The following is a 17,745-nucleotide window of genomic DNA, read 5'->3' as shown; positions in this document are numbered from 1 at the left end:
ATGAGGGAACAATACTTAAATTTAATCGTGCCAAATTGGGAGATATGTCAAATTGTTACGCGGGTTGTAAAAGACCGCAGGAGGACATGGATAGAGAGGCGGGTTGGCAGATGCAGTTCAATGTAGAAAAATTTAAATGGAAGTAAGACTAGGGATAGGGTTTCCATCATTAATGGGAAGATTTTAAATGGAATAGAGGAGCAGAGGGATCTTGGTGTGCAGATACACAGGTCAATAAAGGTGGCAGCGCAAGTAGATAAGGCCATAAATAGACTTCATAGTGTTGTGTCTAGAGACTTGGAATGTAAAAGCAAGGGTGTTGAACTTGTACAAGACCTTACTTAGACTGTAACTGGAGTATTGTGTGCAATGTTGGACAACCCATATAGAAAGGGTATAATTGCAATGTAGGTTCACTAGGATGTTGCCAAAGATGTGGAGTTATGGAAAGAGACTTGAGAAGTTAAAGCTTTTTTCACTGGAGCTGAAGAGATAATGAAGGGTTCTGATGAACGTAGATCCACTGGTCGCTGAGATGGTAACGAGAGGGAACAGATTTAAAATAATCACAAAATCCTAGGTTGCTGAGAGAAATAAGGTGGAAATTGCAGAGGCTCTGGCTACAATCTTCCAATCCTCCTTAGGTATGGAAGTGATGCCAGAGGACTGGAGGATTGCAAATGTTATACCCCTGTTAAACAAAGGGGAGAGGGATAAGCCCGGCAACTACTGGCCAGTCAGTCTAATGGCGGTGGTGGGGAAACTTTTAGAGTTGATGTTTTGTATGTGGACTTTCAAACGGCATTTGATAAAGTACCACGTAATAGACTTGTTAGCAAAATAGAAGCCCATGGGATTAAAGGGGCAATGCAAGTGTGGCTACGAAATTGGCTAACGGACAGAAAGCAGAGAGTAGTGGTGAACGGTTGTTTTTCAGACTGGAGGGAAGTATACAGTGGTGTCCCCCCAGGGGTTGGTATTAGGACCACTGCTCTTTTTGATATATAGTAATGACCTGGAGTTGGATATAATTTCAAAATTGCAAAGGACACAAATCTCGGAATTGTAGTAAACAGTGAGGAGGATAGTAGCAGACTTCAGGAGGACATAGACAGACTGGTGAAATAAGCAGACACATGGCAGATGAAATTTAACGCAGAGAAGTGTGAAGTGATTCATTTTGGTAGAAAGAATGAGGAGAGGCAATATAAACTAAATGGTACAAATTTAAAGGGGGTGCAGGAACAAAGAGATCTAGGGGTGTACGTACATAAGTCTTTGAAGGTGCTAAGTTAAGGCTGTTAAAAAGGCATATGGATTCCTTGGCTTTATTAATAGAGGCATAGGGTACAAATGCAAGAAAGCTATGCTAAACCTTTATAACATACTGGTTAGACCAGCTGGAGTATTGTGTTCGATTCTGGGCACCACACTTTAGGAAGGATGGCAAGGCCTTAGAGAGAGTGCAGAGATTTATGAGAATGGTACCAGGGATGAGGGACTTCAGTTATGTGGCGAGACTAGAGAAACTGGGGTTGTTCTCCTTAGAGCAGAGAAGGTTAAGCGGAGATTTGATCGAGGTGTTCAAAATCATGAACAGTTTTGGTAGAATAAATAAGGAGAAACTATTTCCTGTGGCAGAAGAGTCAGTGACCAGAGGTCACAGATTTAAGGTCATTGGCAAAAATAAGAGGCGACATGAGGAAAAAATTGTTTACAAAGTGTGTTGTTCTGATCTGGAATGCACTGCCCGAAAGGGCGGTGGAAGCAAATTCAATAATAACTTTCAAAAGGGAATTGGATAAATACTTGAAGGGGACAAATTTACAAGGCTATGGGGAAAGAGCAGGAGAATGGGACTAATTGGATAGCTCTTTCAAAGAGACGGCACAGGGATTATGGGCTGAATGGCCTCCGTTGATGCTGTATATTTCTATGATTCTTTGAAAATTAATTCAAAGGGAGATTGGAAAAAACATTCTTGAGAGGGTGGTGAGAGCGTGGAATTCTGTGTCGCAAACCGTTGTTGGAGCAGAGTCTATAAATTATTTTTTTAAAAGGGAATGAGATAGTTGCATGAAAAAGAGAAATATTAAAGGGCGTTGGAAGCATTCAGGAGAGTGGGGTTGGACCACTCTTCACTTTCAGTATGTCAGCATGGTTAATCCCCTGTGTTACTGAATTACCAATCCCAGCACGCTACTAGGGCAAGGGAAAGGGTGAAGGATAAAGGGCAGGCACCTCCCCCAGAGGGAGAACCATCCCCAGACCATGGTCATGTGCCTCATAGTGCTGGTGCAGGGTGACATTGGCTCAGGCCTTGGGACAGGTCCTCTTCTTAAGCATAGGTGGTATCTGGCCCGTGACAGTAGAGAGAGTAAGATATTTATATATCCTTCTGAAAATTGGCTTCAGCTGGTTAAACTAGGGCTTTCCATGGTTCTGTCCCCAGCCTGTGCCGATGGAGGAATGCTAAAATTTGCCTCGGGGTCACTGCGTTGGGGAGGGAAGAAATCACCTGATCACACTCCATTGAACGCTACTAGGAAGTGAACATGTGTGGACACTGGTGAGGACAGGATCTAGTTCAGTTGTGAAACCCTCTGTGGTAAAATAACCCTCTCGGGGAGGTGCCTTCCCTTGCCCTAGCAGCATGCTGGAATTGGTAATTCAGTAACATAGGGGACTAACCATGTTGACATATACTGAAGCTGAAGTGTGCACCAACCCCACACTCCTGAATGCTTCCCATGCTCTTTAATATAATTATATAATTCACTGTCTAGAGTCATGTGAAGAATAAGCAATTGAGCGAAGTACCAGTGAGTGCAGCGTACCCCAGTAAGGGTCAATACTCCCAACACTCTCACAGTATTAGCAGGGGCGAAAACTAGCAGGCACAAACCGAAAGAAGCAATAACATTAAACAAAGTTCAGTTGCCTGGTACTTGCTAGAAGCCAGGGCATCAGATTTTGCGCGACATGGCACAGGATATTTCCTTGCAAATTTGGTGGCTTCACTTGGCATTCTCTTCACCCACAGTTCCTCTTCCAAAATATCCTGCCTTGTAGATGATATCTAACCTGTAGTGGTGTTCTCATCAATTTGGGGATTACCTTACAGTAGGTAGATGTTCCAGTTGAATTAGTTACAGGCATGTGATGGGGCATCAGGAAACCCGAGACTGGGGACTTGAGAGTTAAGGGTTAGGGAAATCTGAGACTGGGGACTTGGGAGTTAAGGGTTAGGGAAACCCGAAACTGGGGACTTGGGAGTTAAGGGTTAGGGAAACCCGAAACTGGGGACTTGGGAGTGAAGGGTTAGGGAAACCCGAAACTGGGGACTTGGGAGTGAAGGGGCAGGGACAGCCCCATGAGCAAACCTGGGTTTGGAGACTTACATTGCTGATCTGAGGAAACCGAACTGACGTTTCAGTTCAGCAGCAGCTGGTGAAGGTGTGAGTGAGGTGATCCCTTGTTGTAATTTGTCATTCAGTTTGAGAAGTGTTGAAGCGTTCACTGACCTGCTGTGTTTGATCTGTGTTTCCAGATGCCGGTCGTACCTCAGATGTCCAGCAACACTGAGCCAGGCCCCAGCTGCACCAAATCCGACCCTGATGCTGCGAGCCCTGTCCCTGCGGAGTCCCAGACATCTATGGAAGCTGATAAAGGAGCCATTTATAGGTAGAGCCACAGGCAGCTTCACCAAACACTTCTGCAGTTTGAGCAACAGCTGTGCATCTTAGAGTTCAAATGTAAAAAAAAAACAACTGCAAGTGCTGGAGATATACAGTGGATTCGTCAGCTTCTGTGGAGATAAACAGGTTACTGTTTCCCACCCAAAACGGTAACCTGTATTTTCTGTTCACAGATGCTATCATTTTGTGTAGAGATCCACCTGACAGAGATTGAACCATTACCCGATCTTCTCATTACACATGCTATGTATTTCCAGCATTTTCTGTTTTTATTTCATGTTTTTAAAGGGATATCTTTTTAAATGTAGTTGCCAATAGCTTAGCCTTATGATTCAGCTCGACAAACGATGCATCGTAATGACCTTGGTATTTTAACTAATGTGACATTAATTGAGTAATCCTATAATATGTGCCAAAGTGTGAATGTAAGTGAGAGTTCACACATTAAGAGCAAATCTAATAAGGAAGTATTGGAAAAGGTATTGAGTGCAGGTAAATTCCCACACTACACTACCTGTGCCAGAGTCACTCTGCGGCTTCTTAGTCGTTAGATATCAGTGTTACACGGGCCACTTACTGCTTTCAGTGCAACCATGTTTACAGCAAAATCTATTACCTGTGACACCTTGCTCTTTTAGTTCTATCAAATCTAATTACTTTTACACAGATCAGTTATTGGGTTTAAAACAGGTTTGCAATTATTTAACGTTGTCTCAAAGCCACTGAATGGGGGACAGTCCTGGAGCGATCCCCATCCGACAGTGATTGGGAGAGAGACCTGTAGCAATCCCTATCCGACAGTGATTGGGAGAGTCCTGGAGCAGTCCCTAAGTGACAGTGATTGGGAGAGAGACCTGGAGCAATCCCCATCCGACAGTGATTGGGAGAGAGACCTGGAGCGATCCCGATCCAACAGTGATTGGGAGAGAGACCTGGAGCGATCCCGATCCGACAGTGATTGGGAGAGAGACCTGGAGCGATCCCGATCCGACAGTGATTGGGAGAGAGATCTGGAGCAAACCCTATCCAACAGTGATTGGGAGAGAGACCTGGAGCGATCCCTATCCAACAGTGATTGGGAGAGTCCTGGAGCAATCCCTAAGCGACAGTGATTGGGAGAGAGACCTGGAGCGATCCCGATCCAACAGTGATTGGGAGAGAGGCCTGGAGCGATCCCGATCCGACAGTGATTGGGAGAGACACCTGGAGCAATCCCCATCCGACTGTGATAGAGAGACACCTGGAGCAATCCCTATCTGACAGTGATTGGGAGAGAGACCTGGAGCGATCCCTATCTGACAGTGATTGGGAGAGGCCTGGAGCGATCCCTATCTTAGTGATTGGGAGAGAGACCTGGAGCAATCCCCATCCGACTGTGATAGAGAGAGACCTGGAGCAATCCCTATCTGACAGTGATTGGGAGAGAGACCTGGAGCGATCCCTATCTGACAGTGATTGGGAGAGGCCTGGAGCGATCCCTATCTTAGTGATTGGGAGATGGCCAGCAAGCTACTCAGTTGAATCAAAGCCACTACAAGGAATAATGCAACAGTTCGAGAAAGCTCACCACCACCTTCTCGAGGGCAAATAGGAATGGACACTAAATGCCAGCCTCTTCAGCGACACGGACATCTCTAGAATGAATGAAAAAGATTCACTATATTGAAGATATTACATTGGAGATGCATTCTTAATTTAAAAGACACACATAATGGGGACTGAGTGGGGTGGTGAATCTTTCATCAAGCCAGCTCAGACTAATGGACTGAAAGACTCTTCTGTACCGTGACTATGTACATACCATGTAGAACAAGGTTTGACAGCCTTTGCAGGACTGCTAGTGGGTAAGGGTCCTCAACACAGAAAGTGCCCTTCCAGTGACAGTGTTAACTGAAGAGGTTACACGATGGCTGTCGTGAGAAGTGGGGAAAATGCTGTAGGTTGTGCTGTCCTGAGCTGTGGACAGAATTCTTGTGCCATAAGTGAGACGATGTTCCGTTTCCCAGGGCTTTCTACCTCCCCCTGAAGGCTTAGGAATTCACAAAAAATGAAAAAAGTACAGATGGAAGATTATAATAAAAATGACTATCTGTAACATTCCCTCTTGGTTTAAGTTTCGAGGACAGAGTGTGGGTCAGTAACTGACTGGTGCAGCAGATGCTTATACTATCCTGTATTTTTTTGCAGACATCCTCTGTTCCCACTCTTGGCTCTTCTGTTTGAGAAGTGTGAGCAGTCCACCCAAGGCTCTGAGTGCATCACCTCGGCCAGTTTCGATGTAGATATCGAAAACTTTGTCCGCAAACAGGAAAAAGAAGGGAAGCCATTTTTCAGCGAAGATCCAGAAATCGATAACCTGGTGGGTTGTGGTGTATTGGTAGCTGCCTGCACACGGCTCCTGCCTCCACGGGAGTGCCATACTTCCAGTATTATGCTTACTGCTGTCTTCAGGAAACTTTTCCGAAGCTTCATTTGTGAGCAGCTGGCAGGAGCTCTGCCTGAAGGGAGAAGCTAACTAGTGTCGGCGGTATTCAGTTTTTGCTAGGTATTTGCGAAACAAACAGGGGACATATTCTACTCACAACAGTGGTAGAAGTGTAGGAAATTTGGCTTTTTCCCAGAGATTTGTGGACCTGGACAATAGTTCAAACAAAGAAAGCCATCCTGACGTGGTAGGAGGTGACATGTTGAGGTTCTTTGTCTCATCAAAGTTTGCCTCTTCCTTCCGGTTCAGTAGTAAAGTATCGAAGTTCTATGTCTTCTCATCAAGGTTTGTCTTTTTGTCAAAGTGCAGAAAGTACAGTCTGTTTTGTCGAAGTGCAGAAGTAAAGCCTTTTTGTCAACGTTCAGAAGCAAAGTATCGGAGTACTCATTGTTGGAGGAGCTCATACGGCAGTAATTGTTCAACTGTTGCTCCTGCAACTGTTGGCCGTTTAAGCTTCTACGTTGTCCTATCTTTATATGGTTTTTAGCTGACAGGGTGCACTCCAAGTTAGGAGAAGGCCCAGTTTGACCACTCACCCCTCGTAGCATTAGTGACGGATGGTTGGTTGTACCACTAAAGAACCGTGTGAACCCACTCCCTCTGCTTCTTTTGTTTTGAGAACCAGGTTGTTGTTGAGCACCAAAGAACCAACGTCATTAGAACCTTCTTAAAGCTTCTGTCTTTCGTGCTTTATTGAAAACCGCAGCTTGTTGATGTTTCTGTACTTTGCTGCTTTTGCAGTTTTAAACTGATGTCTAAGTGTCCAGTCTAAACCAACTGCACTTTGCTGTCTTTACAGTTGTGAATTTATACTGTTCAAATGCCCAAAGGTAATGTCAAGGGGCGAGTTAACCCTTGCTTTCAAATGTACTGTCCAAGGGAATGTCCAATTCCTTAAAGGGACTAGCTAACCCTTTACGTTGAAACGTCCAGCAGTTCAAAAGAGTAAAATGGGGTCTGACCTAATGTCCAAAATCCTCACAAAGACATGGTGCTGTGAGCCTATTCCACTGTTTGTTCAGGGAAATGGACTGAATAGGGGCTTGTACGTAGAGCCCTTACATACAATTATTTTAAAAGTGATGCTTATTTTTTAAAACTAAAGGCTACAAATGGGTAAATACTTGCCATCAGTACTGTCTACTGCTCAACTTACTCTGGCCTTTACTGTGCCAGTGCTCAGTGTTGCAATTCTTGTGCTCACAATCTGCCAAGTTCTAAATTAGCAGTGCCATGCTCCTATGTACGTGGGTAGGTGAGCAGAGCCACAACGAGCTGACAGTTTCACAGTCGCTAATTAAGACTGCGACAGAGGCTGGATGGAGGGAGGCTGCATTGCCTGGATCAGGGAATTGATTTCTTAACTGACGTGACAGAATCTAGAATAAATAAGAATGATCGTGCATTCAATTTGAGTTTTTTTTTCAATATTACATACAATGTTTTTTTTTAATAACTTTTGGTACAGACTGAGACCATTCGGCCCTCATCCTTGTTCCAGTGCTAGCTCCACATTGGAGACACTGTCTACTCTAATCCCCTTTAATATTTTTTACTCTAAGTATTTCTCTAATTTCACTCAAATTCCATGATCGACTCAGTTTCAGAAGCCACTTGTGGTAATGAATTCCATATTCTAATGAAGTTTCTGACTCTTGTTACTAGTTCACTGACTAGTGGAAATAATCTTTCCCTATTTACCCTCTCAAACTCTCTCTTCATAATTTTGAATAGATCTAGTAGAACCCTCCTTAACCTCTTCTCTAATGAACACGGCCCTATTTTTAAAAATCTTTCCTCCTAGCTATTACCTCTCAATACTGGTGATATTTGTGTGAATCTACTTTAAACCTTTTCCACTGAGGGATTTAGTAGTGGAGTTAATGGTAATAATTCCTTCAACATGGAAACTGATTCCTCCCAGTTAGTATAAATATGACTGCAGTCTCTAGATTCTGTCTCCCGAAAGTTATTGTAAATCTAGGAGTAAACGTTGCAGCTGTTAGCTACTCTTATTCTGCTACTCCAGTTTCTATAACGAGTTTACGGACGGTTACATTAGCATTGATTAGCTTGGCTTCATTGTGCTGTCCACTATTTATTTCATCTTTCTTTTGGCTCTGTATAGATGGTGAAAGCAATCCAAGTGTTGCGTATTCATCTGTTGGAGCTGGAGAAGGTTAATGATCTGTGCAAAGATTTCTGCAACCGTTACATTGCCTGTCTGAAAACTAAAATGAACAGTGAAAACTTACTGAGCAGTGATCCAGGAGGTCCTTACGCATCTGTTCAAACACAGGTAATGAATGATGCCCCCTCTATAAACTGCCTCACCTCCCCTTTACAATCCACGAATAGTGCATTAATTTAACGTCTCAAATTCCACCCGGGTTTCATTTATGATTGTGTGAAGAAGTGATCATTCTGGAAATGGGAGTGAAAATGTGATTATTTGGGAAGTGGGAAAATGATGTGGTTGATGCAGGATCTTTAAGTGAGAAACGTAATATACTTTAGGAACTTGAATGATGAATGAGAAGCTTGTAATGGTTTTATATTCATGGTTGTGTTCTGACTTATCACTTCTCATAGAGCAGGAGCCCTGTTCCCGGAACTCTGTTGTTTTAGTCCTAATTTTTTTTAACTAAGTGTTGGGCATAATGTTATGAGATTGTAATAACTTCCACCACTTATCAGTTGGAAGAAAAGCTCAGCCTCACTAATGGCTCAACAATTCAGTTTCCCCCTCTCAAGATGTGATCTATTTAGCAACAACAGCACTAAATTCTGTTCTTCCTCTTCACTCTGGAGACTCTCTCAAAGCCTCAGCTGTCTCTAAGAGCCCTTGTGAAGATTGTAAACCAGCTGAGAATGTATCTGAGATGGGTCACTATTTCCAGCAATGTTAGAACCATAAGAGTTTATAAAGCCGAAAGTGGCCTTTTAGCCCATTGTGTCTGTGCCATTTCTTTGTTTGAGTAATGCAAAACTAATCCCACTGTCTTCTTGACCCTGCTTCTTCCTCTACTTCCAATATTTATTCAACTTTACCTTAAAATATTCAGTAGTCTCTATCTCAACTACTCCCTGTGGCAACGTATTTCTTGCTCCAACAACCCTCTGTCTAAAGAAAATTTCTTCTAATCTCTTGCTTCGGTGTTTAGTGCCAGCTATGTCAATGACTCCCCAACCAGAAGAAATAGATTTACCCTGTTCACCCTATCAAAACCCTTCATAGATTTAAAAACCTCTGTTAAATCTCCACTTAGCCTTCTCTGCTCCAAGGAAAATAGTCCTAGTTTCCTCTTGACTATAATTTCCTCTCCCTGGCTTCATCCTGGTGAATCTATATGCTGTACGTTCTCTATAGAAAGGACATTAAAGCCATAAAGGGGTGCCCAACACTACGCACAGCACTCTGTGACCTAACTATTGGCTTGTATAAATTTATTAGCCCTTTGCTATTGTATTCAGCCCAAAATGCTATTGGGCTTGTTTATGGTTTATCTACATACACTTCCAATTTCAAGGAATTCTGTATTTGAACCCCAAACTCTCAGGTCATCCACACTCTTCAGCATTTGAATGTATATTCCCATTCCTTCTCTTTCCTCCCAAAATGCATTACCTCATACTTCTCTTAATTAAATTACATCTGCCTCCTGTCCGTGTTCTTGGTCTTTAACAGTCCTCCTCGCAAACCCCTCATATTTTGTGTCATCAGCAAATTTTAAGATTGTGCTCCCTATTCCCAAGTCCAAATTTTCTGACCCCTGGAACACACAACTTCAAACCCTTCTCCAATCCAAGCCACACCCATTTACCCTAATTATTTGGCTCCTATCCATCAGCCTACTTTCTATCCAGGGTGCTACATTTCATCTTGTACCATATGCTTGAATTTTGGTTTTTAAAAAAAACCTTCCTAAAATGCATATGCACTATATCTACTACATTCTCTTTATCCAATTGGTCACTTCTTTAAAAACTCTTGCATTTTTAAGGGAAGGTCGCGTCTGACTAACTTGATTGAATTTTTTGAGGAGGTAACAAGGAGGGTCGATGATAGTAGTGCATTTGATGTAGTCTACATGGATTTTAGCAAGGCTTTTGACACGGTCCCACATGGCAGATTGGTCAAAAAAGTACAAGCCCATGGGATCCAAGGGAGAGTGGCAAGTTGGATCCAAAATTGGCTCAGTGGCAGAAAGCAAAGGGTAATGGTCGACGAGTGTTTTTGTGACAGGAAGGCTGTTTCCAGTGGGGTTCCGCAGGGCTCAGTACTAGGTCCCTTGCATTTTGTGATATATATTAATGATTTGGACTGAAATGTATAGAATCATAGAAAGGTTATAGCACGGAAGGAGGCCATTCAGCCCTTCAAGTCCGTGCTGGCTCTATGCAAGAGCAATCCAGCTAATCCCACTCCCCCACCCTTTCCCTGTAGCCCTGCAATTTTTTTCCATTCAAATACTTATCCAGTTCTCTTTTGAAGGCCATGATTGAATCTGCCTCCACCACTCCCTCGGGCAGGGCATTCCAGATCCTTACCACTCGCTGCGTAAAAAGGTTTTCCTCATGTCACCTTTGGTTCTTTTGCCAATCACCTTTAAATCTATGTCCCACGGTCCTTGACCCTTCCGCCAATGGGAACCGTTTCTCTCTATCTACTCTGTCTAGACCCTTCATGATTTTGAATACCTCTATCAAAGCTTCTCGCAACCGTCTCTGTTCCAAGGAGAACAACCCCAGCTTCTCCAGTCTATCCACGTAACTGAAGTCCCTCATCCCTGGAATCATTCTAGTAAATCGCTTCTGCACCCTTTCTAAGGCCGTCACATCTTTCCTGAAGTGCGGTGCCCAGAACTGGACACAATTCTCCAGTTGTGGCTGAACCAGTGTTTTATAAAGGTAGGGGGCATGATTAAGAAGTTTGCAAATGATACAAAAATTGGCCGTCTGGTTGATAGTGAGGAGGAAAGCTGTAGACTGCAGAAAGATATCAATGGACTGGTCAGGTGGGCAGAGAAGCAAATGGAATTCAATCCGGAGAAGTGTGCTCTTAATGTATTTATAAAACATCTTTGGGTTTTCTTTGATTTTACCTGCTAATATTTTTTAATGCCCTCTCTTTTTGCTTTCCTAATTTCCATTTTAATTTCACTCCTGACTTTCTGTACTCCTCTAAGCTTTCCGTAGTATTGAGTTCCCGGTGTCTATCGTAGGCTTTCATTTTCTGCCTTATCTTACCCTGAATGCTTCTTGACATCCAAGGGGCTCTAGATTTGGCATATCCTCCCTTTTTCTTTGTGGGAACATGTTTACCCTGAACCCCTTTGAATGCCTCCCACTGCTCTGACACTGATTTGCCTTCAAGCAGCTGTTTCCAGTTTACTTCTGCTAAATCACATCTCAGTTGAGTAAAATTGACCTTTCCCCAATTGAAAACTTTAACTCCTGCTCCGTCTTTGTCCTTTTCAATAACTATGCTAAAATTAACTGTATTATGATCACTACCACCAAAATGCTCTCCCACTGCTACTTCTTCCACCTGCCCCTCTTCATTTCCTAGAACTAAATCCAGAACTGCCCCCCATCCCTTGTTGGGCTTGCTACATACTGGCTAAAAAAAATTCTCCTGTATGCAATTTAAGAATTCTGCACCCTCTATACCATTCACACGTTTAATTGAGGTGTACAAAATTATGAGGGGCCTAGATAGAGTGGATAGGAAGGATCTATTTCCCTTAACAGAGAGGTCAATAACCAGGGGGTATAGACTGAAAGTGATTGGTAGAAGGATTAAAGGGGAGCTGAGGAAAAATGTTTTCACCCAGAGGGTGGTGGGGGTCTGGAACTCACTGCCTGAAAGGGTGGTAGAGGCAGAAACCCTCAACTAATTTTTTTAAAAAGCACCTGGATGTGCACCTGAAGTGCCGTGACCTACAAGGCTACGGATCAAGTGCTGGAAAGTGGGATCAGGCTGGCGCGGACATGATGGGCCAAATGGCCTCCTTCTGTGCCATAAATTTTTTATGTTTCTCTGACTTGCCTTTAAGCAAGGGACTTCAGTTATGTGGAGAGATTAGAGAAGCTGCGATTGTTCTTCTTAGAGCAGAGAAGGTTAAGGTGTTCAAAATTATATGGAGTTTTGGTGGGAGGGTCGGTAACCAGAGGACACAGATTTAAGATAATTGGCAAAAGAACCAGAGGTTCGGTTGATGCGGTTCGTGTTATGTATATGGACTTTCAAAAGGCATTTGATAAAGTGCTACATAATAGACTTGTTAGCAAAATTAAAGCCCATGTGATCAAAGGGACAGTGGCAGTGTGGATACAAAATTGGGTAAGGGACAGAAAGCAGGGAGTAGTGATGAATGGCTGTTTTTCAGCATGGAAGTATGCAGTGGTGTCCCCCAGGGGTTGGTATTAGGACCACTACTCTTTTGATATATATTAATGACCTGGACTTGGACATACAGGATTTAATTTCAAAGTTTGCAGATGACACAAAACTCGGAGTTGTAGTAAACAGTGAGGAGGATAGTGACAGACTTCAGGAGGATATAGACAGACTGGTGAAATGGGCAGACACATGGCAGATGCAGTTTAATGCAGAGAAGTGTGAAGCGATACATTTTGGTAGGAAGAACAAGGAGAAGCAATATAAACTAAATGATACAGATTTAAAGGAAGTGCAGGAATCGAGAGACCGGGGGGTGTATGTACACAAATCTTTGAAGGTGGCAGGACAAGTTGAGAAGGTTGTTAAAAAGGCAAACAGGATCATTGGCTTTATAAATAGAGGCACAGAGTACAAAAGCAAGGAAGTTATGCTAAAGCTTTATAAAACACTGGTTAGGCCTTAGCTGGAATTCTGGGCACTGCACTTTAAGAAGAATGTGAAGGCCTTAGAGAGGGTGCAGAAGAGATTTACTAGAATGGTACCAGGATAAGGGACTTCAGTTTTATCTGGAGAGACTGGAGAAGCTGGGGTTGTTCTACTTAGAGCAGAGAAGGTTAAGAGGAGATTTGATAGAGCTGTTGAAAATCATGAACAGTTTTGATAGTGAATAAGGAAAATCTGTTTCCAGTGGCAGAAGGGTCGGTATCCAGAGGACACAGATTTAAGGTCATTAACCAAAGAACCAGAGGCGACATGAGAAAACATTTTTTTTTGCGCAGCGAGTTGTTAAGATCGAGAATGCACGTCCTGAAAGGGTGGTGGAAATTGATTCAATAATAACAATTTTCAAAAGGGAATTGGATAAATATTTGAAGGGAAAAAATTTACAGAGCTATGGGGAAAGAGCAGGAGAATGGGACTAATTGGATAGCTCTTTCAAAGAGCCAGCACAGACATGATGGGCCGAATGGCCTTCTCTGTGCTATAAGATTCTATGATTCTTTAATAAATCTGTGCTGGCTGTCCTTGATTAACCCATGCATTTCTAAATGCTCAGTAATTTGATCTCAAATTATAAATAAATGTTTCCTCACAACGGACATCGGACTACCCAATGTAGTTATCTGGTTTATTCTTCTGTCCCTTCTTGGACAGAGGTATTACTTTAGCTTATGCACACACCCCCCCCCCCCCCCTCCCCAATTCCCCAATACAATTCTCTGAACTAAATAACCCAGGAAGAAAAAGATTTTGGATGTTCCTCCTGTATACTGTTTCTATAATCAATGATTATTGTTCATTTGGTCAATGGATAATCGAGATGTGCCTATATTCCTCCTCTGGGGCACAGACCCCTGGCGTGTCTGTACTTCTGTCCCGCAGTATGGGAGCTGCAGACCCTTTGTGGTCCACCTGAATTACCTGGTCACTTGGTTTGCTATTGGCAGTGGTCTGGGAGAAATTCATTTGCCTTCCTTTTGGCTGAAGTTCATTGGTTCCTGACCTTGTCAGGCTATTAGAGGAAAATACAGAGGTATTTGTCTATTCACAAAACTTAGAACAAAATCTGGGGGCTGTGCTATCTCTAAATGCCATTATTTATTACCACTTAATTATAGAACTTCAGGGTGTAACAATTTTGGGTCTTCTGTAGATACTACCCTGGGGTCAGTCGCTCCTTTAAGTGGTCCGAGCGTCTTTTGTAAGAGTTGTCTCACACTATCCTATATCTGCTTATATGATAGCGTGACCTTGGTGGATGGCAGGGTTGGGGGGGTGGGTGCGAGGGGGGGATGGAACGGTAACAGTGGTACACTCTTGTGACCTGAACCTTTTGCCCATGTGCTTCTTCAATCTCTTGAAATTACTTGACGAGTGCTTTATTTTTTGCTAAAATGTTCTCCCAACAGCTTCCTGTTCAGAACACGACCATCACTGCCCTACCTGGCACTATTAGTCCCCAGGGAATCGTAGTTCCTGCCTCGGCTTTGCAGCAGGGAAATGTCACAGTGACGACAGTAAACCCTACTCAAGTTGTAACAGGTATGTGAGCTATTACAGACAGGTATCCCAGAGGTTATCAGTTCAAATCCCACAATGGCATGTTCAGCTTATCCGATTGGATGAGCAGAAATTTCCTCCGAATAAATATTGGGAGGCCCGAAGCCATTATCTTCGGTCCCTGGCACAAACTCCGTTCCCAAGCCACCAACTCAATCCCTCTCCCTCACCACTGTCTGAGGCTGAAGAAGACTGTTGGCAACCTTGATGTCCTCTTTGACCCTGAGATGAGCTTTTGACCCCATATCCGCTCCAACAACAAGACCACCTACTTCCACTTTGTAACATCACCCGTCTCCGCCCCTGCCTCAGCTCATCTGCTGCTGAAACCCGCTTCCTTGCCTTTGTTACCTCCAGACTTAACTATTCCAATGCTCTCCTGACTGGCCTCCCACCTTCCACCCACCATAAACTTGAGATCGCCAAAACTCTGCTGCCCGTATCTTAACTCGCTCCAAGTCCCGCTCACTCATCACCTCTGTGCTCACTGGCCTACAGTGGCTCCCGGTCTGGCAATGCCTCAATTTTAAAATTCTCATCCTCGTGTTCAAAATCCCTCCATGACCTTGCCCCTCCCTATATCTGTAACTTCCTCCAGCCCTACAACCCTCAAGATTTCTCTACGTTCCTCTATTGGCAGCCATGCCTTCAGCTGCCTAGGCCCTAATCTCTGGAATTCCCTCCCTTAAAGCTCTCCGCCTCCCTACCTCTCTCTCCTCCTTTAAGACACTCCTTAAAACCTACCTTTTTGACTATTGGTTACCTGTCCTCATGTATCTCCTTATGTAGCTCGGCGTCAGATTTTGGGCATTAAATGCTGCTTGGCCAATGTTGTCCACATCCCGGGAACAATTTTTTTAAAAAAAATGGCTCCTTGATATCTTCAGAACAAGGGGAGCATTAAGTGGTTATTGTGCTAACAGATTTGTGGGTTCGGAAGGAATAAGTGGAACTTGTGCAACGAGGTCTGAATTTTCATTTCTCTGTTCAGATATGTTATAATCTGAAGAGTTTTACACTATTTTAATAGTAACTCAAGATTTTAAAAACTGCAAATGTTGAAAATCGGAAATAAAAATAGAAAATGCATGGAAAGGGTTCATGATTCAGCTGGAAATCCTTTGCCAGAATTGAATGATCAGTCCTGTTAAGGGATACTAGGACTGTACTTTTTCAGTCCTGACTTAGGGTTTCATCCACACCTGAAAGGTTCTTCTGTTTCTTCCCTTTGTTGATGGACCTTCTGTGTAGCCCCAGCATGTTTTTTTCATTTCATTTATTGTAACTCCCAGACCACACATTAAACATTTTAAACTCTGGCTGGAAATATGTCTGTTATTTAAACCCTCAGTCAACGTTGCTTTATCTACCAACAATAATATATAGTAAAATGGTGCATGTTTTAGTCACGCCTCCCTTGAATATATACCTGTTTCAACCTACTCCCTCATAACACTGTGCCTCTACATGTACTGACGTTACACACTGTTCCACTAGTTCTTCCTGCCATAGAAACAGCCACTACATCTCTGTTCCTGAACCACCCCACTCTTTCCCTGCCTGACTATAGACTGCTCCCAGTGGCCATTCACACCTACTCATTCCCATCTGACAATGTGCCCCTTCCACCAGCAAAGTGCCCACCATACCTCCCATATCTCTGCTCCATTCCCAGCCCACACCACTCATTGCCCACCAGGCTATTTCACACTCCTACCACACAAACAAGCACAGTATCTCCCACATCACCCCCATTCCCATCAATGCCACTCATTCCCGTCCCATTTTATCCTCCTGCCATTCCCACCCTTCTGACCATCCTTTACTCCCCCACCCTATGATCACTCGCAATCTCCTCCCCAACCAGCACATTCACCTCAACGGCACAAAATCAACCAGAAACTACCTACCATTTACTCTCACTAATTAACCTGCTACCAACTCCCACCACAGCACCACACAGCTCAAAGAATGTACATTACACACCAATAATACTAACATCAGCACAACACAAAAGCATACACAAACCTAAAACAATACGACTATGGATTACACACATCAGACTTAAATCTATTGTGCCTTTTTGATTCGTTTTATGCAAATCAAATTACCCACAAACCAATCAAACACTTTATCACTATCCACTTATCCTTAAGGTCAAGTTTCCCAGTAACCAGTTTAAAAACAATACCAGAACTAGGACATTCTGAAACCAACTGCTGTCACCTAATTAACTTCAGCAACCTCTTAAATAACCTCTGTAGGACTCTGTTTACTTAACAGCAATGAGACTTTATGGTTTTAAAGGAACTCACATACATTCTGTGCAATATAACAATCTTGACCTTATAAAACAACTCACCGCCTGACTTACCATGAGTGGTGCCCACTGAAAATTTGGTAGTATATGTCTTGTGTCTAGGAACATAGAGAACAGGAGGTGGCCATTCAGCCCCTCAAGCCTGTTCTGCCATTTTGTTAGATCATGGCTGATCTCTACCTCAAATCCATTTACCCGCCTTTGTTCCGTATCCCTTGATACCCTTACCAAACAAAAGTCTATCTATCTCAGTCTTCAAAGCTCCAATTGTCCCAGCATCCACAGGTTTTTGGAGGAGAGTTTGAGATTTCCACTACCCTTTGTATGAAAAAGTGCTTCCTGATTTCACTCTTAAATGGCCTAGCTCTAATTTTAAGATTGTTCCCCCTTGTTCTTGATTCCCCCAGCAGAGGAAACAGTTTCTCCGTATCTACCCTATTAAATCTCTCCATAATTTTAAATATCTCAATTAGATTTCCCCTCAACCTTCCAAACTCAAAGGAATACAAGCCAAATTTATGCAACCTGTCCTCATAATATAACCTTTCAAGTCCTGGTATTATTCTGGTGAATCTGCTCTGTACCCTTTCCAAGGCCAATATATCTTTCCTGAGGTGTGGTGACCAGAATTGAACACAGTACTCCAGATGGGTTTTAAATAAGGCTCTGTACAACTTTCTCCCCTTTTGTATTCTGGCCCCCTCAAGATAAAGGACAACATTCCATTTTCTTTTTGATTATTTTTGTATCTGTGCACTAGCTTTTAATGATTTGT

General features: G+C 43.1%; 1 protein-coding gene across 1 annotated transcript in view; it reads left to right on the top strand.

The window, feature by feature from the left end:
* LOC137327506 (homeobox protein PKNOX1-like) overlaps window positions 1–17,745 on the top strand; it is a 62,703-nt gene that overhangs the window by 9,148 nt on the left and 35,810 nt on the right. The window contains exons 2-5 of the mRNA XM_067993399.1: window positions 3,551–3,684; window positions 5,886–6,057; window positions 8,312–8,482; window positions 14,500–14,632. Coding sequence (XP_067849500.1) covers window positions 3,551–3,684; window positions 5,886–6,057; window positions 8,312–8,482; window positions 14,500–14,632 — 610 coding nt within the window. The remainder of the gene's footprint in view (window positions 1–3,550; window positions 3,685–5,885; window positions 6,058–8,311; window positions 8,483–14,499; window positions 14,633–17,745) is intronic.

Source organism: Heptranchias perlo, chromosome 11 (assembly GCF_035084215.1).
Source record: "Heptranchias perlo isolate sHepPer1 chromosome 11, sHepPer1.hap1, whole genome shotgun sequence".
Classification (NCBI taxonomy): domain Eukaryota; kingdom Metazoa; phylum Chordata; class Chondrichthyes; order Hexanchiformes; family Hexanchidae; genus Heptranchias; species Heptranchias perlo.
This window is presented reverse-complemented; position numbering and strand designations above follow the sequence as displayed.